The 27,920-nt window shown below is 39.7% G+C and overlaps 1 protein-coding gene across 7 annotated transcripts; it reads right to left on the reverse strand.

The window, feature by feature from the left end:
* Window positions 1-696: 696 nt before the first annotated feature.
* On the reverse strand, window positions 697-27,720 carry lims2 (LIM and senescent cell antigen-like domains 2). 7 transcript variants are annotated; one of them, XM_031281761.2, is made up of 12 exons: window positions 14,243-14,361; window positions 13,886-14,204; window positions 8,985-9,144; window positions 6,569-6,635; window positions 6,288-6,408; window positions 5,478-5,627; window positions 4,772-4,922; window positions 4,130-4,222; window positions 3,032-3,080; window positions 2,663-2,738; window positions 1,964-2,149; window positions 697-1,177 (listed from the first exon to the last, which is right to left on the reverse strand). In XM_031281761.2, the coding sequence occupies exons 2-11, from the start codon at window positions 14,095-14,097 to the stop codon at window positions 2,008-2,010; spliced, it is 1,221 nt and encodes a 406-aa protein (XP_031137621.1). In that variant the 5' UTR covers window positions 14,098-14,204; window positions 14,243-14,361; the 3' UTR covers window positions 697-1,177; window positions 1,964-2,007. The 7 variants fall into 7 exon arrangements, with proteins under 7 accessions (XP_031137621.1, XP_031137620.1, XP_031137624.1 ...); XM_031281760.2 differs by lacking the exon at window positions 4,130-4,222 and adding an exon at window positions 3,480-3,572 and having other exon boundaries at window positions 14,243-14,354; XM_031281764.2 differs by lacking the exons at window positions 4,130-4,222; window positions 13,886-14,204; window positions 14,243-14,361 and adding exons at window positions 3,480-3,572; window positions 27,521-27,720.
* Between the last annotated feature and the right edge of the window lie 200 nt (window positions 27,721-27,920).

A 27,920-nucleotide genomic window follows, 5' to 3' on the forward strand; every position in this document is an offset into this window, starting at 1 on the left:
CAACTGTCTTTGGGTTTACTCCAATATTATACAAGAGTATCAGTAACATAAGTCAAACAGAGGGCACATGGCTTGGCATCATGAGACAAGGTGGCAAGCAGTTAAACCGCCTGTCAACACGCATTTTTATCATTCTCATGTTTTTATGTTCTCTTAAAGCTCATATGTCATTTTAAAATACAGAACCATAATCATGTGTTTATGTTTAAAATGCTCATATTATGCTCATTTTCAGGTTCATAATTGAATTTAGAGGTTGTACCAGAATAGGTTTATGTGGTTTAATTTTCAAAAAACACCATATATTTGTTGTACTGCACATTGCTGCAGCTCCTCTTTTCCCCCTGTGTGTTGAGCTCTCTGTTTTAGCTACAGAGTGAGGCATCGTGCTTCTGTTCCATCTTTGTTGAAAGTCGCACATGCACAGTAACTAGGTAAGCACTGCAAGCTAGTCAGTTGCAGAGTATGAGGGTGTGCCATGCTAGCAGCTAGGTTAGCATTATAACGTGTGTTACAAAGTGAAGCACGTTTGTCACGAAAGTAAAGGCAGGACTACAATAGAGCTGTTTGGAGCAGTTTGTGAACAGTGTTTTCTGTTGGAGATGGTAAGTCCCTATGGGTTGGACTTTTGGCTTTTTCACTTTGTAAACCTATAATGTGCACAAAAATATATATAACACAATAAAGGAAAGGGAAAAAGCCAAAAAGCATAATATGAGCACTTTAATACATATAGTGAAATAAGGCAAGCATGTGAAAAAGTATACAGTGCAGTATTTGAGCCAAAAGGCACTGGACAGGTTCATGTTAAACCCACTGACTGACTGACTGACTGGCCAACAACCTGTGTTGGCCCATCTGTCAGTTTCAGGCTCATGAAATGATCCTCTGTATCTTAAAGAACAAAAGTGTTCTGCAGAAATAACCAACCTATATTTAACATACCAATAAAACACACAAAATGCTGTCTTATACGATCGTCAATTCTGGAAACGTGACTTGCATGGCCACCTCGGGGTCTCATCTGTTTCTCCCTCCCTCCAGCTGCCCAGCTGTGTGTGTTTACTTGCGGGCAACAGTTTCAGACAGCTTCTTCAGTCTCTTCTTCAGCTCCAGAGGGAATTTCTCGTAGCACTTCTTACACACTGGCTTCATGTCAAACTCCACAAACTTGTTCCTGTGGAAGAGAGAGTTACAGCCAATGTTGTTAGATGCTACGTCTACTAGCATGAACAATGGCAGAGTAACTTGCTGGTTTGAAATCATAAATTTGATATACTTACAAAACAGTTAATTATAAATTGAAAAGCTGATATGGAGGGAAAAAACCTAACAAAATTGCAGCCAAAAGTTATTATTGTGGATGGGCATTTTAAGATATTTATCATTTTCAACACCAACTGAATGAAGTAGGTACAATGTGCTCTATGAGTGCTTTTTGGTTGTTTTCTGTATTAAATGCCTTTAATTCCACTAACAGACTAACAAAGAAGATAATCGCTGGCAGGAGCAGGGCATGTGTTAAACCCGGTGGGACCTCTGCACTACCACAGCTGGGGCCAGAAAGCTGCCGGAAGTGATTAAGGCTTTACCCTTTACGCCCAGACAGTCTGGGAGACCTAGGAAACAACGCATTCCCTTTACCATGTGACTGATCTGATTTGCCTGTTTGCAGTGCAGAGGTTACCAGAGTAGCAGCCTTAATCCTGAATAGTGTTTCTGGCTGAGAGGTGACCATGTACAGACACATTTCTAGTATTAGGTCACGCACATATTTTCAGTCTGTGAATACTCACCTACTAAATGTCTGATGACATCATTTGGCTTGAAAGCCACATGAACTAAGTATAACAGTGATATAAAAGGATAACAAGTGGCTTGGAGCACGTTTGAAATATTTATGAAATGAATGTATGAAAAACAGCAAAAAATAATTGAAACAGAAAGAAAGATGGAAACTGACCAAAGGAAGAAGAGTGGAAGTGAGGAGAAAGAACAAAGAGTGGATCACAGACACATGGGTATCAATTTTTTCTTCTTGTCTTTTGAGTCACGTTCACGCTTGGCCAGCCGGCGTTTCATGTCGTCCGGCAGGCGTTCGTAGCAGTGCTTACACACCGGCTTTAGATCCACCTCCACAAACTTATCCCTGACGGAGCAGGGAGGAGGGGGAGATGGTGAGGGGTTTGAAAGAGGGGGGAAGATGAGGAAGGGCAGTTAGAGAGGAGGAGGAGAAAGACAGTGGGGAGGAAAGAATAGAGGAAAGAAGAAGGATGAGAAGGAGAGAAAAAAGTTGGAGAGGGCAGAGTAAGGAAAAGTGCAGCAAGAGAAGCACACAAGAGGACAAAGAAGAGGGATGATGAAAGGGAGGAGAGGTGGAGAAACAAGTCCACAGAGACACAGGATTATAAGAGAAAGGTGAAACGTCAGAAATGAACAGGATTGGATAAAAGACAGTTAACAGCAGCAAATAGTTCTAGATGCAGGGTAGTTGTGAAAAGAGAAAAGTGACAAACAAAGAGCGAGCTTGGCCAATTCACATGTGAATTTCTGTCAGTCTTCAGAGAATATAACTAATACCAAATGAGTACACAATCTAGGTTAAAATGTGTGGATTGATTGCCACAGTGATGGCATCAGGGTGTCTCTTTTATTTACTTACTTGAGGGTGAGCTTGGTGTTGCAGGTAGAGCAGGCAAAACAGTTGACACACCAAGCCTTGTTAAGGGCAGACACCACTGACAAAAATAGAAGAAAAAAAACAGTCACATGAGACACTGTTCCAGATTACCATCACATGACTAAAGTTAAATGGATTTGGTTTAGTCTAAAATCCAGAATCTCGTTTTCAAGGCAAATTGTGAGGCAAGAAATACATCAAGATACAGTCAATGTCATATAAAAGAGAAGTATAAGGTAAAAGGTGCTCTAGTAGACAAAAATGTTAACAGGGCAGCGGCACAATGAGTGACAAATGACCACTCCACCCATAAACCATTATATATTTTCCAATCAAAATACGTTTTCTCACCATCTCCTTCAATAACACGATTGCAGTGGTAGCAAACATCTCCAAACAGCTGAGTGTGACGAAGGGAGAGAAGACAGAGAGTGAGCAATAGAGTGACCCATATTATGAGTTATGAAATTCTGCAACACAAATGCAGCGCTTTATCATGGCTCATACTGTATAACATGCTGTATTAAAAAAAAAAAAACATGCAAACAAACACAGGCTACAGAGGCATTTTGTAAACTTCCCTGGAACAGAAGTACTGTGTTAAAAAAAAAACTCGGTTAAGTCCTTACATTAAGTCCCCCCCCCCCCTTAATCATCCCATCATCTCTTTATACTGAGCTTGCTCTGATGACTTACAAATAATTAACAGATATTTCATTACAGGCAAAACATAGCACAGCATGTTTCAATTTCTATCGGTGTGCTCAACATAAATATTCCCAAAACTGTTGAGTGTTACCTGGTTATAGTGTGTTTCACAGTAGGCCAAGCCCTTGCGTTCGTAGTGACGGTGTCCCAGGAAGGGTTTCTCACACTTAGCACACACAAAATGCTGCAAACAAAACCACGGCCAAGCACACATGGTTAGCACAGCGTCAGTCAGTACGTTATCACATTCAGACCATGTTACAGGCAGCAGCACAGTCTGACATTATCTGATCAGACCACAACCAGATCAGTTTAGTCCAGATGTCCTGTTACTGCGTCCAAGCAGGATACAGAGAGTAGAGAAGGTTGGCTCTAGAGGCTGTACTAATCCTCCAACCAGACATGTAAGAAATGAATAGTAAGGTATTACAGAAAGTAAAGGGGCATATATAATAATAATTAATAATAATAATTTAAAATATATATAGTGCAGTATAAATATAGAGTTAGGAATTTATTTTAGGTAACTGAGTTGAAAATAGGATCTGGCCTTACGACAAAAGTTTATGAAAATCTGGCCTGTAGATCATGCTCTGGACCAAAGTGATGGACAGACAGACAGACACCAATTGGTGAACTATTAGTATAACCCTTGAATGGAGGCTGGGAGATTCTAGCCAGGCAGGAAGATGTGAGACACGGGGCAGCAATCAACATCGGGCCGATCCTTAATCCCCTCACCATGTCAAAGTGTCTTTCACAATAGGCATGACCACCTCGCTCATAAAATGGGTGGCCCTGAAATGGGCGCTCACACACAGTGCACACATGATGCTACATGTGGAGGAGGGAAGACAGGAAAAATGGCCATAAAATGTGAATAGACAAAAGATCATATGAAGATAGGTGGTGGAATGACACCACAGAGAATATATACAGACAGTTAATGGAGGAATAGAGCGCTTTGAACATAACTGTGGAGATAAAGCTGGGAGTCGCACATATGGCACATATAAAAAAGTGAACTCATTGGAATGAAATGAATAAAAAAACAAAAACAAGAGAGAACAAGAATGAATGAATAGCTACTTTCAGTTTCTCAAATATGTAAGTAAATTGCATTTCAGCAGGGAACCTATAAAATAAATATTGTAAATATTTGGAACCTTAGTATGTATACTAATCATTTCAAACAGAACATGTACACTATATCATCCAACATGTAAATACATCTGAAACCAATATGACACCCAACCACCAAACAAATGAAAACAATTACAACTTCACCTTCTTGAATGTGACCGTGAATCCAGTGTAGACATTTAAATAGTGTCTCCTAAGCTTCATGTAACCGAGGTTGTTTTCGAAAGTTTAACATCGTACCTCCACATGCCACTGCTTGCCCATGGCATTAACCACACGACCCTCGATGGGTCTCCTACAGGCCCCGCAGATGGGGACACCCATCTTGTCATGGCAGGGCAGACAGTAGAGCTCCCCCTTCAGCTCCCTGGCATCAGCCGTCAGCTCCTTACTGCAGAGAAAGAGGTCAACAACACGAGATCAGCTCTGCTGTCACCATAGCATGTAAACACTTTCCATAGTAACTCGCTTAAACACATTCTACGTTTTTTTATGCAAACAACAAGGTATATTTTTACAAAAACGCAGAAAATAATACTGATTGTGAAGTTGGAAGTAGCTTTCTTTGAAGAAGAAAACACAACCTAGTATGTGCATGTACATTTAATTGCAATTACGTAGTTTGTCCACCAGAGAGCAGTCTTGGTCCGTCATGTTGTGGCTGATTAAAAGTACTGTGTGATGAGCTGAGTATTTGTCTGCATAGATAAACTATGCACTATGCCTTTTTTGTTGGATCTCTGAAGTTTTCTTCGACATCTATCGGTAAGTTTGAGGCATTTTCAGAACTATTCACAACCTGACGCAGCTTGCACCCACCATCTACTGTAGCATATGGTCCTCCCACTACCTTCATGCCTTGAATGACTTGTGAGACTGACACAGCTGGACAGGTTTGTGTGTGTGTGTGTGTGTGTGTGTGTGTGTGTGTGTGTGAGCATGTTACCCGCAGTTGTTGCAGTTGAAGTGATCAGGGTGGTACGGGTCATTCTTGAACAGGAGAGGCTGCTCCTCAATAATGGCGTGACACTTCTGACAGATGTACTTGCCGAGGCCCCGAGCTTTCTCCCTGTTATGACATGGACGACACAGGTGCCTGATGGGAGACAATGACAAAAAAAGACAGACAGAGAGATACTTGATTAGACACTTTGTCCTTACCAGCAAGCCGTGGTCTAAGATTTCAGAGACTTTTGAACCAGATTTCCTCCCCAAAATTTATAGGAAGCATTCACATTTTTCAAGTCTTAACACAATACTCACATGTCCATATGAAAAATGAGTCTCATATTAGCTTTAGCTGAACTTTCAAAGTATTTTTTTTTTTACACAGAATGAGGACTTTGGATTTCGTCCCCTACTATTTACATTGAAATCACATTGGGAAGGGATCTCTTTATGAACAGGAGGAACAATTAGCAGCGATCACATGAACAAATGGGAACTTTAAAAACTCAAGTTAGTTTTTCTTGACAAAAAGAAAAACCCTGATCAGTATCTGACCCTGACGTATATAGTATAGAACAGAAGGCTGTGTTGTAGTTCTCTTTTAATACTGGCAGGACAATGAAAGGGAGGCCAAAGAGGAGAAAGTCTTGAGAATGCTTGACATATGTGTATAGAAGTTGTAGAAACATCAGTAACAGATAAAACAGCATCATAGAAAACATAATCCTGCTTTGCAGTATACATAAACTGATATGATTAAACAACTTTCACCAGCTGAAGGATGGTAACTGGTTGTAGAGGAACTGACCTTCCAGCATTCTTAACAAATCCAACATCAGCGAGCACAGTCTGGCAGATATCACAGCAGAAACAGTCTGGATGCCAACTGTTGTTCATAGCCTTGATCACACGGCCAATGATGAACTCACCTTGAAGAAGAGCAAAAGATTATGAAGAACTTGTCCGTGGATATACTTTAAAGGGCGTAAACCCCAAATTCCATCTCAATATGACCCTGAACAGGTAGGGCCAGGTAAAGATAGAGGATGGATGGCATTCATTCTCTGTTATTGCAGTTCCTGTACTTACCACACTGGTGGCAGCAGGGAGCAAACAGCATCTGGAAGTCGTGTTCACAGTATTTTCTGCCTTCAAACTGTCAAACAGAATTCAAACAATTTGTACCCAATTATTTAAAGCACACGGCTGTGAATTAATATTATATAATAGCAATAACATTACTAAACAGTATAATCCAAAAAAAAAAAACATCTTCCCCAACCCCTATATACACAGATATATTCAAACATTCTTACTAATACAACACAATGTTATGTTGATCACAAACGGCAGCACCACTACGTTTTTGTTACCCAGCAAGAAATATGACTCGATGTATGAAGTTTTCTTATGACAAAATAAATCTCAAGGCAGAACTATCTGTCACACAATGAGAAGTCTATGTTGGAGTTCTTTTTTTTTTTTTTTAAGATTAACAGTTTTTATTTTGTTACATACAGCTCACAACCTGAACAAATCCCTTCCCCCCTCAAGCTGTTATATTTGACGCATCAAATGAGTTCATTAAACAGTCTAGGAACAGGCTGGAAAGAATTGTTGACACAGTTGATGAGGTGATAAACTAGAAGAGGAGGAGACATGACGTGCAGGCAGGAAGCAAAGGGGGAATAACAAGGAACTATTTCTAATGAGCCCTCCAGTCTGTTTGAAAAATTGGGAATTTGTTTAAATGGTTCTTTAGAGAGCTGCTTCTTGACTTATCAGCATAGAGTGCATTTTGGAGTAGCAAGCTTAAATCTATTAATGGAGTAAAAACGTGAAAGATGGATGACCTGTTAGTCATTGTTTGGAAAGGAATGGTTGATCTTTCTTTATTTTATTTTTTCTGTGCACAAAATGCAGATGTGGGCTTAACCCTTGTGTTGTCTTCCCGTCGACCGTGCACTAAAAATGAACACCTTTTTGACGCTTTTATATCCCTTTCTTCGACACTTTTGATGCTTTTTTTCAATGTTTTTGTCGCTTTCTTTACGTTTTTTATGCTTTTGTTACCCAACCACTAAACACCACTAACACCAAGTTATTACCACTAGGTTTACACTTGTTTTTAGAATTCATGGACAATAATACTCATTTGTAGGACATTATACCTATTTTTTTAGTTAAAAAAGCAGAAATTATGAAATATTTAGACTAATATTAGAGAAACATATGTTGATGGATAATCAGAGACTTCAAAGAGTCAAAGGTTAGTCAGAATACAGTTTTGAAACCATTTAAATTGTTCCTAAAACTTGAATAAAACATCCAACATTCAATAAAAGTAGTGATCATGAATTGTACGTGTGAAGAGCATTGTATGGAATCCATCAAATTTTTGGGTAATCTTTATTTAAATACAAAAACAACAACATATTTCTGATTTTGAAATTTTGAAAACGGGTCAAATTGGACCCGAGGACAACATGAGGGTTAAATATTTAAATCACATGTCCCAAGTCACATACTACTCTGTGCAAGCATGGCTATACACTGTATTGGATGAACACTGTGGTATTCCAAACAGCCATCAGTGCACCATAGATTCACATATGCTGTACAAGTGTATCTTTTTTGAATTTTTACATAGTGGAAATGATTGTACATAGCTCTTGCTGTGTATTTTCTTTTCTTTCCACTTAAAATCTAAAAAGCTCAAACGTTTCCTAATACATAAGCAAGCTCCTACTGCTCAACACAGAGGGACAGGTAATATCCAGCTGACCGTTGTTTATTAATGGCAACAGGTAGAATTATTTACAGGGGGAATCAGAGGTCTATGCAATGCCTTTGATCTTCATATTGATCGTGCATTAGAGACACCTTCTCTGTGATAAACTCACTAAACAGAGTGGCATCGGTTTCTCTGGGGCCTGACAGAGAAACATCTGGCCTTGTGTCAAGGCTGGTAAGCATTACTGGAATGGGCTTGCAATAATTCAATGCTGCATTAAGGAGTGTGTTCACCCAACTTTATTTACCTCAACAGGACCATGTGTTTAAATTCTTTGTCTAAGGAATGTGCAAAAGGCTGTTACACGCCTTTGCAATAAACAGTGATTTAACTGTCTGGAAAAAGAAAGCCAGGTCATTGACCAATCACTGCGACTTAAAATGTATACTGAAAAGACAAGTGTAACTATGGTTACATTTAGAAACTTCTGTGTTCAGGCAATAAATCGAAACATCTCCTGAACCTATTGTTCTGTCCACATATGCTTTAATGTTAACTGTGTATTTAGGCATGTCTAGACTAATCTTAATCCATTTTTCATTCATCAAAAAAAAGGCCAAACTATTTGCAATGCCTATGCAATGCCATCAATGTTTATTGTAATCCATTGCCCTCTAGGTGTATTTAAACCTGTCAATAACTGCATTATGTATCTTTCATTGGATGACGAATGGCACACTGAAAGGACATTGGTAAGAAACAAAGTGCTACCTCATAGAAGAGTCCCTCTGGGAACTGTTGGAAACACTGGGCGCACACAAAGCACTGCTCATGGTAAAGTTCCCCGTTGCTGTTCACTATCTTCTCAGCCGGGGCAAAGCCACTCTTGCAGCGCTCACACATGGCATTGGCCAGAGCATTGGCCATGTTGCTGAGGAGAAAAGAATTATCAGAATGAGAATCAGAGTACACTTACATAGGCCAAACCCTCATAGGCATCTCAATTGTTGATATAATAAGTAGAAACAGGGAATGCAATATCTACAGAACAGAATGAATCATTGTGCAACCAATACAACAGAGCATATAATGAAATCTACTGTAAGCAGGTTTGCCAGAAGAATTATATTTGACTGCTATGATATACGTATTATAGTACATATTCACTGAATTTGTACTACAGTATATTTGACACTTATTTTGTTTTCTATTAGTTTGGTTAATGGTTCTGGTATCCATTGTTTTTTTAATCGCTACATTTTCTTTCTTTTTTCAACTTGGAAAACCTCGGGTCAACCTGAAATGTCTCAAACAGCGAAACTTTATTATCATGTGTTTTATGATTTTAATGTTTGTTAATAAGAAGGCATTGTGCTATATTGTAGTTTGTTTTTTATTAATATACTATGTTTTTTAATCTTATATGTGCAGTACATCTTGATATATTCAACTTAATTAAAAACACAATGTAGCTGTTTTCTTTAATTTCTTCATACATTGGTAATTTGTTTCTGTAAGTCATGTTTCTTTAGGAATATCAATAAACTCCAGGGCCAGGGTCATGTCAGGACACACCTAACACCAATGAATTAACATAACCACGTTTCTCGTGTCATGAACAGCTGGAAGATGTACTCAAAACAAGCAGAACAGACAAGTGAGTGGGGAAAATGTGATGTAAGAGGTTATCGGCGCCTGCAAACTCACACACACACACACACACACACACACACACACACACACACACACACACACACACACTAGTGTCTTGGTTCTAGATTTATTTTGGCTCTGCTTATCAGGGCGTGGGGATCATTGAGGTGGGAAACCTACATGTTGCCTTTTGAGAGAAAAGCTGAAGTTACAGTTTTACATCTGCACTGTTTCAGCAGTGTATTTGTAAGTGATGTGTGTACATGCACAGATATGGGTCAATATCTTGCAACAAACTGTCAAAGAACTAGTCTGACATAGTCCGATGTCAGAACAAACCTGGTGTGACACATAAAGCCAGCCCTGCCCTTTGATTAAACAATCAGAATAGTTTCAACGATTGTAATATATCAACAGGGAAGGGCCCCAGGCTAATTATCTGTCACACTGGAGGCACTGGTGCCAGAACCTGCAGCACAAATGGGTTCACATTTGAAAACCTGCCACAGTGCTTCACAAAAAGCTTTTTATGTATGCTCTTTTTTTCTGCTCATCATCACATGTTTTCAGATTCAGATTCAGATAACTTTATTAATCCCCAAAGGTGCAATTCAGTTTTACAGCCAACCCATCCATTAAGGGTTAAACTAATTTAAAAAAGTGTGTTAAAAAGTGCATTAGCACGCAATCTATATAATGTAATGTTATAAAATAATAAATAAAAAAATAAACAAACAACAACAACATGTAATAGTTAGTAACTTATGTTAGTGGTTAGTACTAGAAAAATTGAATGATTATTGACATTATTATCCTTCACTTACACAACAAGAACCCTTCATGCACCTGATAAACACACCACTCACTGCTCATGTTTGCTTCTGATTTTTAAACTGGAAACCATGGTTATCTTCTGATCTGGAAACCTATACTATCCTGCAAACTGAATAAATCTATGATAGGAAATGTGCCATGCAGTTGCTGAATGGTACATCAGTTTACATTTAAAATCCAACAACTAGTGTTTATAGTTGTTGACCAGGTTTGGACATTTGAGAGACAGGAAGTCACGCTATCACTTTAACACAGCTTACAGCTGGCTGATTGGTCCAGTATGTATCTGATTGGCCCAAAGTAATCTTACAATTGGACAATTCTATATCATCTTATGGTATATATCGTCATATCACCCAACCCTTTACAGATTTATACTTAGGCTGAACCTGGAACTAAACTGATTATGATCCTATCATAATAGAGATAAAAACAATATGATCAAACTTTTCTGAACCAAGCATAAGCAAACATTGTACAAAACTGCAACATACTAATAAATCAACAGCAAAGTTACCAATGATGATGCACACAATAACAACACTGCTTAATACCTGAATCGAACTGTGTGTAAATGGGGACATGTTGCAGACAGAGGTGTTGAAAGAGAAAAGAAAAAAAAGAAGAGAGAATGGTGGGCCCATCCTGGCTTCTCTGCTTTGTTGGAAAGGTCAGAATGCCAACGTGTATCCAGGCAACACACACACACACACACACACACACACACACACACACACACACACACACACACACACACACACACACACACACACAAAAGACTGTGCAAGATTTTTATGGAGTGATGCCATCTGTTCATAGTAACTAAGTTAGATCAATTTGGGAATTAACAAGACTTCCAAAAAACTCCCAGACACATTGCTCATCAATACTTTTTTGGACTATATGTCTAAACAGCTCATCATTTTAACAATGCACAACTCAGTTCTACCAAATGTCTTTCAGAATCTGCATCACCACTACAAAAAAAGGGTTACTGTCATACCCTTTTTATTTGCGCTGACTACATTAAAACAAGATGTAGGAATAAGCCCAGCCTCCATCTGGGTCCACAAACTTATCAAATACATATTGTTCTATATACCCTGTCTGGCCTGATATCACACACGCAGACAGCCCTGCCCTATCCAAAGCATTTTTGGAAGGAAGTGACACATCCTTTAGGCATTTCCACCCTCCTATCTGCCTGTAGCACCCTGTGTGAGTGAGAGACAAGCCTAGAAGCAGTTATACTACAATAAAATAGGTTTTCTTATTTAAACTCAGCGTAGACAGACTAATCAGTCTGAGGGAGTCGTTAGCTTTGCAAGACAGACATGATCCCTCATCAGCTTCCCACTAAATCCCAATCGTGCTCCATGTGTTCAAGCCAAAACACTGCCAAGCACCAACCATGAATCTGACAGCGGTGGCAAAGTGCTTTGTCCCCCTGCACCATACAGGCTCACAAGAGAGAGTGCTAACTTCACTGACGTAAGTAACAGTACTTTTAGTTGTAAGCTGTAAAACAAAACTTTGTACAGGTACACATTTGTACCTTAAACTACTCACAAAACTACTTTGCACCTTTATGGTGGACCAAAATCGGTGGAAAATTTTATTCTGCACCTACCTTTGAGTGTTCAGGGTTTGTGAGATGTCTAACTAAGACCATTTAGTGTATGTATATATATATATATATATATATATATATATATATATATATATATATATATATATATATATATATATATATATATATATTTCTTTTAAATTTTTTTTTATTTAACATAAGAAAAAGTGCGTGGCAAAAACAGGTATTTTATATGAGACGGACATAAGAAGGTTGGGAGCAGGTTTCTTTAAAAAAATCCATACGACTCCCCCTCCACCTTGTTAACTCCACCATGCTGATCTATGACTATAAATGGAGGCTGGTTGTCAGCTAAGGGAAAGGATGCAGACCATCACTTCTGTTATGAATACCTTCTGTTCCCTCCACCCTCCCTCCTCTGGTCTCCATGTGTCTTCAGATGCCTTTCTTATGCATCTCCTCTACTTTCTCCTCTGTTCTCAGCGCTCTGTACACATCTGCAATCACTATGAGACTATAATCGAAGTAAAATAATCTATCATTACTTCCAGATCTTATGACAATATTATGGAAAACTAAGATCCAGTTATTGCTGAATATTCAAAGCTCAGTCGATGTCTAAAGTTCGTACTGTGTGTTGTTTTCATTGTACATTTGCGTTTTCCCAGTCCCCAGTTTGTGTACAGCCACGTGCATTCACATCATATTGGCAGACACGAACCAGGTTATACAATATTAACACCTACCAAAGACCAAATCTTAGTTATCTTAGTTGTTATGTAATACCACTAGGAGTCACTTCAAGTCAGACATCTAAAATACCACCCATAGGGGCTTTAATGTCTCCAGGACTGACAGGACTCTCAGTTATCTGCCGAGTGCCACCTGAGCTTGCACACCTCCGACCAGAATTGGATTTGTTTGTCTCCAACACTGAGAAAGAAAACGCCAGGCTTCAAAATGTCCCTTCACAGAACTGTGGGTGACCCTACGTCCATGTTTTCCTACAGCCTACGATGAGGCCAGATCAGTCAGAAAAATAGTGTATATTTAGCCTTCCTGCCCCTCATGCACACATGCTTGAAATGCCAGTTGGCATATTCTACTTTGCATAACAACTTGGCACAAAAATAGCCCTTCCTGTGTGCTCACTCCTGTAGCGCTCAGAGCTATTCCCAAGGCACCTAAGGCACACATCCACTACCTCATACCAGTCATCAGTTTAACTGGCTTGTCAGTTACCAAAATGCTTCATCTGTGACAGTAATTTAGTGATGTGGCAAATCATCCACCAATCACAGCAATCACAAATCATGGATCACTCCTCTCCCTATGCTCTGTGATACTCGCTCAAAGATACTAAAGTTACTACAGGTAATGACAATTTGTGAGTGGAGGGGTGTCCCTGAGAATGAAACAGCCAAATGACTATCATGTAAAGCCATACTAACATAAGACGTTTTGGTGGGCCAGCAGCTTCTTCAAAGAGGATGAAGCAGGTTTCACTGCAAGTTTTACTGGCTGCTGAGTAACATCTTTTCACATCACACTAGTAGTAGTATTTTAACCCTTGTCTTCGAAACTGTGTACTTACAAGCGAGCATAAAAATCACAAAACTCCTTATAGACTTTGACATCACTCTTTCGTCTCTGGGACTTGGACACCGGGACTTCAGCCTCTCCCCCTTCACCGCCCTGAAGCCTCTGGTGGTAACCATTTATCTCTCCATGAGAAACATGGTCCGGGGCTTCTCCATCTTCAGGTATTGACGGTGGCAGAACACGACCGTTCAGCTCCATTCTCATGTACAGTCCAAAATGAACTGCACAAGTCCACCTAACACCTGTGTTAAAGTCACTGCGGTCAAAAACCAAAACACTCCAATAGAAATCCTGTGTGCTTGTTCAAAGTAAGTTTACGGTTATGGGAATGGCAATCTAGTAAACAGTGGGAGCAGTAATCCACATAGCAAGGACACCGAAACACTGATCAGACTGCGCTGGGAGTACTCTTGCTCTCTCTTCCTCCCTCCCTCTTTCTCTCATTCCCACATCAACTCTTTCTCTTTTTTCTCTCACACACTCAGTCTCCCCTCCTGTCACACTCGCGGTCTATTCTTGGGCAGGTTACTGAAACTAAAGAGCCAACCCTGACGCATGTCCAGACAGAGGTCACTGTGCCATCACACTCACAAGCCATAGTTGTATTTTTTATTTATTTTTTTAAATGTTTTGCATCCCTGATATCTGACACTTTATGAGTAATATCTATCCAAGCTGTCTGTCTGTCTGTCTCTGTGTGTGTGTGTGTGTGTGTGTGTGTGTGTGTGTGTGTGTGTGTGTGTGTGTGTGTGTTAAACAGCTGGAAATCTCCGCTTTCTGGGATATGTAACAACGTGGCTCCATCTCCAAGCATTGCGCAAAGTGGATATGTGGCACAAGAAAGCGGAGAAGCTAACAACAAGTCACTGTTTATTTTAGTCATCGTATAAAAACAATGGAGCCTGAAGTCAAGCAGCAGTACGCAAAATACAGGGGCTGAAATTGGAGCCAGATATTGTCTTATCAGTGTCACCCTCCTGATATGATGCAATGTAGGTTCGTTGAATTATTTATATTTATAGTGTAACAGATAAATGCTACACTGTTTGTGATCTGAATCTGAACTGATTTAATGCAGTCCATAAACACTACTGATTTCAGTTGCATTCATGTCGTCTTTTCACATTCACATTCACCATTTCCAAATTTCCAATCCATGATGGGATTGTTTATGGACTGCTTATTTTTCCCTGACAGAAATAAAACTCCGGACATACTGGAATCATGGTTTGTGTTTTCTCCAAGTGAGTCAACAGTACGGCTTGAATATCAGTTTAGAACATCTATCTCAAGCTATCTAGAGCTAAGCTATAATTATAAAATATGTTAATCGTCCTCAGAAATCCCATATTGGTCTGTAGGCATTCCTTTAAACCCACAAATCTGTGTCTCCTCTGGGTAAGTGGTAGCTCTGTATGTGGTTAAACTTAACTGGCATCTCAAATTAATGACCACTTCCCAAATCATCAAAATAACATAAAGCCAGATCTGGAAATACACTCTAGTGAGACAAACATGTTCCACACTCCATTGGAGAGCAGCTGCAGCGTTTATCCTGCAAAACTAAGGGTCTATAAGTCTATAAAGTAGACCTGCATGCATGTGTGTACGGTATGTGTGTGTGTCCAGCTGAAACATGCCTCTGAGTCCTTCAGTATAACCGTCTTCTACATTACTCCATAATTCTACAAATAGACACCTAGTGGGGCCACCAAGCCCAAACTAGGTGCTGGCAGCTGCTATGTGTGTGTGAGAGAGCGTTTGTATACATAGTAGGAAGGAGCCACCTCTACCTCCTCTGAAAGGGGCTGCCAAATTTCATATAACATTCCAAGTCATCCAATCACATTTTAGTTTCTAAAATGCATCATCTTAGCATTTTTGGTATTCTTTTCAAGAATGCTCTCTAAATACTCTAGCGTGACAATATGAAAGGCTCCTGCCACTCAGAAACACCCTCACTTTTCAACCATTTTTAAACTATTCAGTCTATCAAGGGACAGTCTGGTTTCAGAAATGAATGACATAATGAGCCAAACATTTCACCAGGCACCATCTAAAGCTTTAAGAGCCTTTCCAAAACAGAACAGTGACTGCAGAAAAGTCTCCTGTCCTTAGCTGGGGCAAGGTTGGGAATCTCTTCTGGGAACCAGTGTTGAGTGACTGGGATACAATGTACAGAGGGTGGGAGCTTTACAGGAAATGCACGTAATCTTTCCTCCAGATTACAGTCATTGCCATGGCGCAGGGTGTTCCACCCTAAAATAAGAGTTGAGAACCTAAAATTTAGCACTGAATTAAAGCATTTAATATCATGTATAAATCTATATTCTAAGGCTATTTTGTGTATACTAAATAGCGTAAGAATATAGATGTAGAGTTAAAATAATCAGCTTGAGGCACTGCAACACACTGTTCTTTATGACCAACTACAACTACTAACAGGGGATTAGACCACAATTTCCGTAGGGATAAAACAAAAAAAGTCAAGCACACTCTTCCCTTTTCTCTCTCGCTCAATGATGTACACATACACATAAATAGCAGCCAGAGGCAGGGTAATAAATCAAAGTTGCATAACCTGGAAAGTTTCTTCTAATGAAATAGCCAAGAAGACAAAACATGCTCTTGCATCTGCTTAAACAGGGAATTCCATTGTGACAGTTAGTTTAGCATAGTGTAGTCACACCAACTCTCACAGACCTCAAATTGAAGATGAATAAGATAAAAGAGCAGAATATCACTTTAGATTATATAATAAAATATATAATAAATATAGATAAAATGATAAAAAAATGTTTTTATTGGATTGAATCTGCCACGGCTAAATCCAGGTTCAAGCTTGTTTTTCAGAGAGAACTCCATTTCTTTTTCTTGTGTGCTGAATATTGTAAAGATTATTTTTTGAGGGCATTTTTAGGCCTTTATTTTCACAGGACAGATGAAGACATGAAAGGGGAGAGAGAGAGGGGGAATCTGCGGCCGCTGCGTCAAGGAGTAAACCTCTATATATGTGCACCTGCTCTACCAACTGAGCTAACCCGACCACTGTGCTGAATATTGTAGACATTGTCACGATAGACTAGAAAAACATGCTAGTCTTTCTGTCGTTCCTGAGTCATCCTAGACACAAAATTGCAAAGGTTTTCAATGGCCGAGAGAGAGAGAGAGAGAGAGAGAGAGAGAGAGAGAGAGAGAGAGAGAGAGAGAGAGAGAGAATGTGAGTGCCGATATGAATTTCAACCTGAGCTTAAAAATGGCTACAGCAACTGTCAGCAGTCGACAAAGTGTCTCTGGTGTGTTCCCTCTGCAAGATAGGATTTTGAGACTTCCTTATGGGGTAATTACATTCACAGGTCAGGTCACTTAGACAATGAGGTAGGAAATAAACTGTTCCAATGAACTGACCTCTACAGACATCATGGTGGTAAAGACATTTTCTGCATGCCTCCTCGACGTGTAATGATAGACAGCCAATTACCAGCATTATTCTGTCTTGGTAGAAGCATGTTGCATACTTATTGGCTCACTGACGCTGATGAGATTTACTCCTTAGGTATTAAAATGTGGTATTGAATGACGAGGCATTTTTTGATACACGATACTTGCCTAAAATGTATCGAAGTTCGGTACCCAGCCCTATCAACTATTTGTTTTGTTCATATTCATTTTTGACTGTGTCTATCTAATAAGGATGGATCAGGCTATAAAATCTACACAATTTCACATTTTCAAATAGGTCAGCCAGGGAAACCAAAAGGTTATCTGTAGAGATTGTTGGCATAGCTGCAGATGACTTCACTGCCGATAACTCCAGTGCCTCAAGACATTGCACAGAATTGAGTCAATCTCAAAATGTTCCAGTTTTTTTATTGTGGGCAAAAATGTCCCAATACAAATAAAATATAATTTATAATCTTGAATTAAAACACAATTCTGCAATTAAAATGAATGTATAGTACAGAACATTTCTGTTTAAAATGTATCTTAAGGTTGGCTGAACGGATCTGTGTCTGCAGACTACATTTGAAAATGTCCAGACCCAAGCAACAGTCGTTGACTCTCAGCCGGTGTTAGAGGAGCAGATTCAGGCCAAAGAAACAAAACAAACACACACCCTGTTCACACACCCACACTCCCCTCACAAGACTGTGTCAACAGCAACCATGGCAACAGAGACCCAAGGGCTGCTTTGGCAAAATCATTTTACATCTGGCAAAGCACAAGTACACACACACACACACACACACACACACACACACACACACAGACACACAGGTTTGTGGCACTATCTTTTTGGGTACCCGTCACTGACATAATGCATTCCCTAGCCCCGTACCCTAACCTTAATCATCACAACTAAATGCCTGACCGTAACCCTTACCCTCACCCTAACCATAACCTAATTCTATCCCTAATATGAAAACCAAGTCTTAACCCTCAAACAGCCCTTTAAAGTTGTGGGGTCCAGCATTTTGGCCCCACAACTAGTATACTGGACTCCTGGTATTTGGACCCCACAAATATAGTTAAACAAGAACACACACACACACACACACACACACACACACACTTAATCAGTGACTGTGCAAACATAATTCATGACACACATTTCCTTTGTTTTGCACATTTTGTTCCCGACACCCATTTTGACCTGCACTAACAAGGGGGAGTTCCAGTCAACTCTACAGGACAGCCTGGAGCACAGACAGCCCAAAGGATGACATAACACGCTAGATGTACTTTCAAAAGTAACTAGTAACTATTTATTGTGCCACATTTTGTAAATGAAGGACATGTGGACATGATTAGGTTTACTTTCACATTGACCATATACTATATTGTATAACGATACAAATATATATATATATATATATATATATATATATATAATTTTCTATCACTGTGTCTTATGATGGTGCTTGTAAATGTGGAAGAAAGCAGATGGTTTTTGAACCTAGTTCTGTATTTATTTCATACCACATAGTTGTTTTCATGGTAAGCAACAGTTAAACCTAGTTAACATGTTAAGGCTGCACAATTGTGAATAAAATGTTTAGATAAAACACTTGGCAAAGATAGGGCAATGGACTGTATAAGGCTCCTTGCAGGAGTGTCCTGCTAGTTTTCTTGGCTTTAATAACTTTATCACTACTGCATTTTGCACTGACTTTTCAGGTGGTTAGACTTTGTGATGTTGTCCTGTGCTGGTTTTAGATAGCAAAACATTTCTTGCAAAGAATATACTTGGGACTGTCATCATCATGTTTAAATCTGAAACAAAACAAAAACAAAAACAGAATGGGATTCTTGTTTTGCTACAAGGAGGTTTTTGTCAAAATTAATAAAAGTACATTATCTTTTTGACCACCACTGGCGGGGTTTCCTGACCTGATTCTGACTCTCTTAAAGCTTTTTTTCACCGCGTTACTGTTTTGTCCCTCTGTCGCATGCTTTTTTCTGCTCTAACTGTGATTTTACGTAGTCTTACTGTAGAAAGAAATTAGAAATGCTTGGTTTGCAGACAAGCGGTAACTTTCAAACAAGAAGTGTGTGATGGTCCATTTCACAAACTTGCTTTGCTTGCTCAACAAACACCCTGCTGCTTATCTCCTCTCCAAAAGTTTTACGCTCATTGCTGTGTGAAAACAAAATATAAGAACCCATCTGACACCACATGATCTTTGCACTGCATGAGAAGGAGGGAGGCTACAAAGCCAGAAAGTAAATGTGTTTGTGGTTTGACTGGGGACACCTCCAAAGACAGAGCTCCCTCTTTCGGTCCACATTCCTCACATTACTACATTCCTCTAATCACTTCAGGATCTCACACACACACACACACATAGTGCGTGTCACTACACACACACACACACACACACACACACACACACACACACACACAAGAGAAAGACTGACAATGGTAGAGACAGAGAGGTGGTTGTGAAAGACATTAAAAAAGACCATCCAAAACTGATGTTATTGTATTGTGAAACCAATATTGCAAAAGACTGCACATGTACACTGTCTATCGCTGCTGGTCACACAACTCGGCGGAATACAGCCATCAGCTGCAGTATTTATTGATAAAATACTCCACCACATCTTACCTTATCTATCCTTGTCAATACACGGGACACACAGGAAAGGAGTTTTGTTCAAAGGTTCTTTGGTAGTGACACGGTTTTTGTAGAAAGCACACCCTCTCTGATTCACTACATTATGCAAGACAGTGTAGATCAAAACCAGCTAATGATGGACCACAGAAGTGTGACACAGGAAAAGTAACCTTACTATGAGCATCAGAAAAAGCGACTGCTGGGCCATGAGCTGATATTAAAAGGTCATCAGAAGCATAAGTTTACACACGGCATTTTAAGACGGACCAAATAAAAACTGACCGCTGATTCTTAGACAGCCAATGGGAATGCTGGACATTCTGACAGGCAATACAAAAAAATTGGAAAGTTTTACGAGCCTGGTGTAATACTTAATTTCTTTATTCTTAAGTGGTACTTTACATAGTTTCTATCTGGAGCCATTTAAACTATTTGTGCAGGCTGATTTTGTGCAACACTAGTGTGTCTGTATCCTAGAATTTTTTGTTAAAAAGTGTACACTGTCTGGTACAAATTGAGAAGGAAGGATCTGTGACCAAACAATTAATATAATGTGAGTAAAACACCAGCACAAATAGCGGTCATGATAGAGTTGAATCTCTCAAATGCAGACTCATCAATAATTTGACAGAAGACTAAAAGCTTCGCAGAGGTAGACTCACCTGAGGCTGTCCCTAGCCACACTCCCATAGCTGTCTGGTCTCTCCTGTCTTCGTCTGTACAAGTCTGAGTTTGACAACTCTTTCAGCCTCAAAGAGTTCATCTCCCCTTTGGCCTCTCTCCCTCCCTTCCTTCCTTCCTACCCCTTTGTCTGCTGAAAACACGCAGTCCACAGTAATACTCCAAAGTGTGTCAGTGCTCGATCCAAAAAAGAAGATGAAGTCTTGTTGCTACGCTCGTTCTCCCTCTCACACCTCCAGGGCTCACAGCCTTGAGGGATGACATATACAGAGGTGTGGTTTCACAGGCTGCACACCTATCAAATACTTCTTGCTCCTCCCCCCCCCCTTCCTGGAGCAGGTAGCGGGAGAATGCCTCAGAGAAAAGGAGAAAGAGTCGCAAAAGAAGAGAGACAGACATTGCCCTCTATGGCCTTTACCCCCACTGTCTCTATTTACCTCCTACTTCTCTCTGGCTCATTCCTCGATTCAAAAAGGAAAGCCTGAGATAGACGAGAGCACAAACAACAGAAGGGAAAAAGAAAGGCTACTTCCCACACACATATATTCATGTGGAATACAGAGATGGATCCTAACAATGTCATTTCAGATCAGCAATAGAGCTCGACTCGTACTTTTTGTTTGTGGGCAAAACCAATATCTACTTTAGAGTAAAGAAAATATCTAAAAATCAGCCAACACTATAATTGATACATCACATTTTTGGCAAGGATCCCACATGTTTGGTCATTACATATATATGTACTAAGGTAGGCTATACATGTATTAAAGTTAAACAATAAACCTTATGATTAATAATTACAGAAACAGTTAATATGTACAAGATAATGGTATACAATAACCAGTAAAACTCACTGAAAATTATACAAATTTTAAAATGTATTTAACACAGATTAAGAAAAGACATGAGTTAAAAATATTGATGTACTGCAGTTTCCTTTTTACGTATGTAGTAACACATACATTGACACAATATTACACAATGTGTGTGTGCAATAAGCCAATACTGGCAGATAAAATCATTATTCAACGTAGCATCATATTCATTTAGGAACAGGAGCATGACATTTTTTTTAAACTTATTTTAAATACTGTGTGAAAGTTCCGCCTCAAAGAAACCCTTTAAGTAACTGGTGATATCAAGCACACGATAACCTGATGCACCAATCTTTGGATAAAAACTATGGTTTGTCTTATCCAGGCCAGGCATGTTTTGAACACAGTAAGGAACAATACTAATGTCAAAAAAACCTGCAATCAGCATTATAATCTGAACAGCAGCTTGTTTATAAGGGTGGAAACACGTAGACCAAGTAAAGCTGCACTCTATGGAACAATGCCACCTATTATGGAGTAATATTTTCAAGTTTCTCACGGGCTCTTCAATTTGACTAGAGCTCCTCCATTGTAAACTGTAAGATGACTTCCCACCAGAATCAGGGGGAAATGTCAATCTATGAATAATTCAGCACAATGTTATGTGGGAACAAGGGATCCTCCCCAACAGACACGAAACACAGCAGATCTGAGACATGTGTAATTACAAAGAAGAAGCTGTGACGTCATCAAAAGCAGGGACAGGATTGGTCAGTAAAGGGCGTAAAACCAAACAAGCAAAGTCAACAAGCAGCCAGAGAAGAAACAGATGTAAACCGAGCACTGACTGCAGCTCTGGAAAACAGAATATGCAATCTGATTAGCAATGTAATTCTGCGTTTACTCTGTGTATACCATTCAGTCAATACCTGTACCTGTCATTACAAAGGAGTTAAAGTTAGCGTTAAATGGCTGTCGGTGGACTGATTGCTGTCAGAAACTATGTCTCTCCTTAAAATGTACAGACAGATACATGCCCTACAGTATGAACAGTTCACACACTATGCAGATTCACCTTCAGCAGCTTGCCTTGACCTGTTCAGCATTCCACATGGGTTCACGAACACACACACACACACACACACACACACACACACACACACACACACACACACACACACCAAGTCGAAGCGTAGAATGTGAATGTTGAACATCAAAATCAGCCTCACATCCTGGAGCAGCTGCAACAGGGTCACAGTAGCATAGGCTGACGTGTCTGAGTATGTCAGGACATTCGTAATGAATCACTGCTTGAGGCTTTATATCTGAGATCAACTCACTCACAGTTCAGTCCATTTGGGATGTGCATTTCACTCAAAATTCAAAAACTGGGATTGTCATAAAATGTAAATCTAAACCATCTTGGTATGGTTAGTAAAAGTAACAACACATTATGCCATCTGCTCTGAATTAAACAGTGGAAGTGTATGGAATATGTAAGTAATGGCGGCACTGTGACCTCTGTGTTATGTCAAAGCTAATACTGTGTTTTGGATTGAGGTTTTGTGCTGGTATAAATGTGCTGAGATAGCGGTCTTGTCACAAGCATTCACACACACACACACACACACACACACACACACACACACACACACACACACAACCCCTCTGCCACATGAGTGTACTGCCACTGTGTGGACAACAGTAGTACAACAGCTATTCTATCTATAAGTTTACAGTAATCTCTAACCTCGTCACTGCAAACCTAAGCAGCAATGTTTCTATCGTTTTCAAAACTGACTAACAAAATTAACATTATTTCTTAACATGTTCGAGTTGTGTTACATTTAATTAACCATTTTTAAATCATTTAAATGAATAGGAATCTTGGCATCACTCACACAATAGTCCAAACGCTGACCTACCTTGCAAAGATGTATGCACGGAACAAAATTAGCACCATTTACCAGCCAAATGCTGGTGAAATAGTAGATGTGCTTCACTCACCAGCCAAAAAAAACTATGGTAATCTATTGGGTGGCTGTTACAATGTGAACATTCACTAGCCATTTGGCTGGTGGACGAAAAAGTTCATTTCCCACTCAGGATGTATGCAATAAAACATCACTGACATCAAGCTGACTTCCTATAGCTTAACTTTCTCAGACAAAACACACAATACAATATTCAACAGGTACACAGAGGTGTTAGACCATGCACACAGCTCTATAAACAGAAAACAAAAGCAAGTAATGGTGCCCAACTGCTGATACTGCAACAATTACAAATAGTTCTAACAATAACATAAATTCACCTTACCATTGTTTTGTGTCAAACTGTAGTGGGGATATTTTTGTTGTTGCTAAAGTCACTCTGCTGTCACTGCAAACACTTCTACTGCAGTTATCTCAGTCTGCATGGCCACATCACTTCCTGCTTGCTGTGGTGTGTGTGTGTGTGTGTGTGTGTGGGTGGAAGGGTGTGAATGTTTGTGTCCACTTGTGCCTATGTGCCAGTATGTGTTTGTGGTAGACGGGTGGATGTAAAGTCCAGCCCTGTGCGGTTTAGGCCTCCCAGACTGTCCGTCAGGATGGAGGTGGGGTGTGAGGAGGAGGAAGAGGAGGGACGTTCAGGCAGATAAAAGAAAGGTGCCCAAGAAGAGGAGGAATGACCGAGGAGGTGTGAGTAGGTGCGAGGAGCCTACAATGACCAGAGTGAATGGATAATCAAGTAGTTCTCATAGACCTGCCATGTTAAGTGTGCCTCTCCAGCTTCCATTGCAACGTGATATCATGACTTCGCGTAAACATACACGCCACATTCCTAAAGCCAAGTGGCGTGTTATCTCTAGGCATTTTGAGCTATCCGCGTGTATATCTATGCTGTATACAGCCGACTGTATCAGTGTAAACATACAAGCCACTTTCTAAAGCCACGTGGCGTGTTATCGCGAGGCTACATGTTATCGCGAGGCTACAGTTAGTTTTAACGTCACACGTGGGGGAAAAGAAAAACCGGTTGGGATTTGGAAAAGAAGAACTGGATTGGGTTTAGGAAAAAAAAAAACTGGGTTGGTTTTACGAAAAGGAGAACTGGGTTGGGTTTAGGAAAAGAAAAACGTGGTAAGGAAACAACACGTGGAAAATGAAGGAAACATCACATGCGGGACGCGATCCCCACTCTCCTGGGTGAAAGTCCTGTGTTTTACCCATCCTCCCTACGCGGATTTTCGCCCTTTCATACTACTCGCTACGGTGTAAATTCACACGCATACGCAAGGTAATGTAAGTCAATGAAGACCAAACGGCGTTGATAAACACGCTGAAAAGCGAGTGTGCGTCTTGATAACACGCCAATAACGGCAATTGGTGTGTCATACATACGCCACTTCATGAGATCAGTCTGTCTATTGAGGAGGTGAAAGGCCAAACCCAGTGACCACACTGACTGCCGCTGGCACATTATACTGGGTGTGTGGGTGAGCCATCATAATCATCATGGGTGTGCCTTGAAATATGTAACACAATCTAAAAATACCTAAAACTTCATACCACACTTAAACATTGAAATACAGAATGTATTGTCAGGAAAGAGGGGATTGTGTGCAAAACCAGCATCAACATATGACTAAAGGAGTGCAAAATATCTGCCGTATAAAAAGAATTGTGCATATTTTATATTATTAAACGGACATGACGGCCTGATAACAGATTCAAGTTGCTGGTAGTCAGATAGTAGTAAATTTTCTGTGTTTTTCATTAATTTCAGGCTTACCAACATGCATATATAACTCACCTGTTAACTGGAAGGATGCAGCAACTTTTGCAGATTCCTGACACAGCAATCTGCAAAAGTCGCTGAGTAATTTATGACATTTTTCTGGTCGTTCATATGGAAGAAAACAAATTGAGGTGTTTTGAAGTGGGACTAAACATAGTGTGACGTACAGTATTTTAAGGTCTCTTTAAAAACACACCATGGAGGAACTACAGCAACCATTGCAAAGCCTGTTGTGACATACTTCCTTCTGCGTCGGTCGTCAGTATTTCTTATAGCCATCACACACACCAACCTTTAGAATCTAAAGTCTAGTTTTAATGAAGGCAACAATTATACCACTCAAAAAGCATTTTGTCACAGCAGTTCAGCTATGTAAGCAAATGATGCATAAATCTACTATTGCTACAAACATACGACTTCCTGAGTCTGCCTCACAATGAATGCAACCTACAAGCAAGTTAGTACACACACACAGTCTAAATCCTACATCACACAACTTCACCGATCTCTTCCAAACAAGGACAAGTCGACACTGGAGAGACTGGGACATTCTTCTAAGCTCTAGTTGTATCAACACAGCATGGGATCATTTCAAAATGTAATGCGTTGGGAATGCAGCAATCCGTAAGCCTTTAAAAGACTTGCCCTCTTACAGCTTTTAGTGTCCAGAGTGCTTTATAAAAGCCAGATTCATCCCAGGCCATAATTAACTTGGCAGTGCACACAGTAGCATTCACACTAGTGGAAAAAATATGGCCCTGAATAGCAGTCCCCAGGGAATGGATGGTCAGGAAGTGGTTCAGAAAGCAATAACTACTGTCCAGTGAGTTTATGTGGACATTCCTGAGCAGGGAGGTCGATCTGCAGAAAATGGAGAAACATCCTCTTTCCTTCTTTAAAATGTATTTCTTGTAACTTCTTCTTGCATCACTCCTGTCAAATGTTTGAGTATAGGTTGCTTTTCAAGCTATTTGGGCTTTTTATTATTAAAAGTGTGCAATAAGTGCAGATTTACTATCATTATCATCCAATATAAGCGACAGATAATGTTGGAATATATGTGGATTTATTAACAATCTGTTACTTGAAAAATATTACCAATACCAACTTTCAAGGCTTAACTAAGAATGTCATTTCATTAGACAGTTTGCACATCCATCACATCTACCTAACACATAATGCTGAGTTTACTATATTTGCGAAGGTCTTACTAAGTTACGCCATTTCATTTTATTCCATTATTTTATCAGAGGAGAATGTGAGACTTTGTTCTCTACACTTGCATGGACCATTTTTTGTTTGACTGACATGACATCTCCGGATTGTTCAGCGAGACAAATAAATGAAGGCGAGAGCAGTGGGAATTCAGTCTGATCATTAAGCTAAATAATGTTTTCCTTCCTACCAGGAGCAGCAACTCACACAAATATGAAAATAAGAACAAAAGGAGTATCAAGAAACAACTACAGACTGAATATGAGGTTTAGATTTCAAGTCTATTATAGGATTAAAAGATCTCAAAAGGGATGATACTTTCTCATAAAGGAATTACATAGAGTCTCTGTTGCTTCTTGGATAATTCATTTGACTATTAATAAATTTAGGAAAAACGACTGATAATATGCCATGTAAATAGGAAACTTTCTCAGGTGAAAGGATCAAAAGAAATCTGGTTTACACAATTAGATTTCATATGGAGAGAGAGAGAGAGAGAGAATTTGGCCAAGATCATAAAATACTTTTTACATGTGTCAGAAAGAACACTACTAACATCTGATAAACAACACAAACATACTATTTCGAAAAAAATGCTGACCTCTGGAAATACAGAAGTATGCCAGCTAAAAGCTCCTATCAATAACAACACGGCGGAGGGCGCTAGTGAGCAGTTTGAAAAGTGACCAAGTTGAGATTGCAGCTATATAGTAGCTGTACAACATTAAAGTAACTAAGCTACATTAGCTAGCTCCACATAGTCAGTGTGTAGCCAACGTGATAAAAGCCATTTTCTCCGATACACATAAGCTCATTTTTCGGACATGAAAGGCAACATTAACCTGGAAGGTTTTGAAATGGTTTGTCGTGAATATATTACAGTTGTTCTAGCCCATGAGAGAATGGAACATACCACCGGGGCTGTGTCTTTTTTCATCCAGCGAGAAACTGTTAACTTCCCAATTTAACACAAACAAATGTCTCTTTCAGGAAAACCCTTTTAAACTCCCCACTTACCCGTTTGTCATTTCAGTAATGCCGAGCATCACTCCGCTCTCTCCCGGACCAGACTAGTGTTTTCTGACTTCAGTTGCAGATGTCCAGATGTTGTAGCCTACAGTCTGGGATGTAACGTTAGGTGGTTTTCACACAGACAGTAGAATGGCGGAGACTGGCCTCGCCTCTGGTCACCATCCGTCAACACAGACTCAACGGAATATTGCACTTCCGCTTATGACTTTCAACGTAAAACCATACTGCTGATTCTTTGAAAAACGTGTTGCAGAGTCCAGCTATCAATTTGATTTCAAAGAAAATAAATTGAATTAACAAAACAGAAATTATAGAAACGTGTACACTTTAACAAAAAAACATTTTTTAATCTGTATTTTACATCATAGGTAATGCTTTTACAAAA

Source organism: Sander lucioperca, chromosome 8 (assembly GCF_008315115.2).
Source record: "Sander lucioperca isolate FBNREF2018 chromosome 8, SLUC_FBN_1.2, whole genome shotgun sequence".
Classification (NCBI taxonomy): domain Eukaryota; kingdom Metazoa; phylum Chordata; class Actinopteri; order Perciformes; family Percidae; genus Sander; species Sander lucioperca.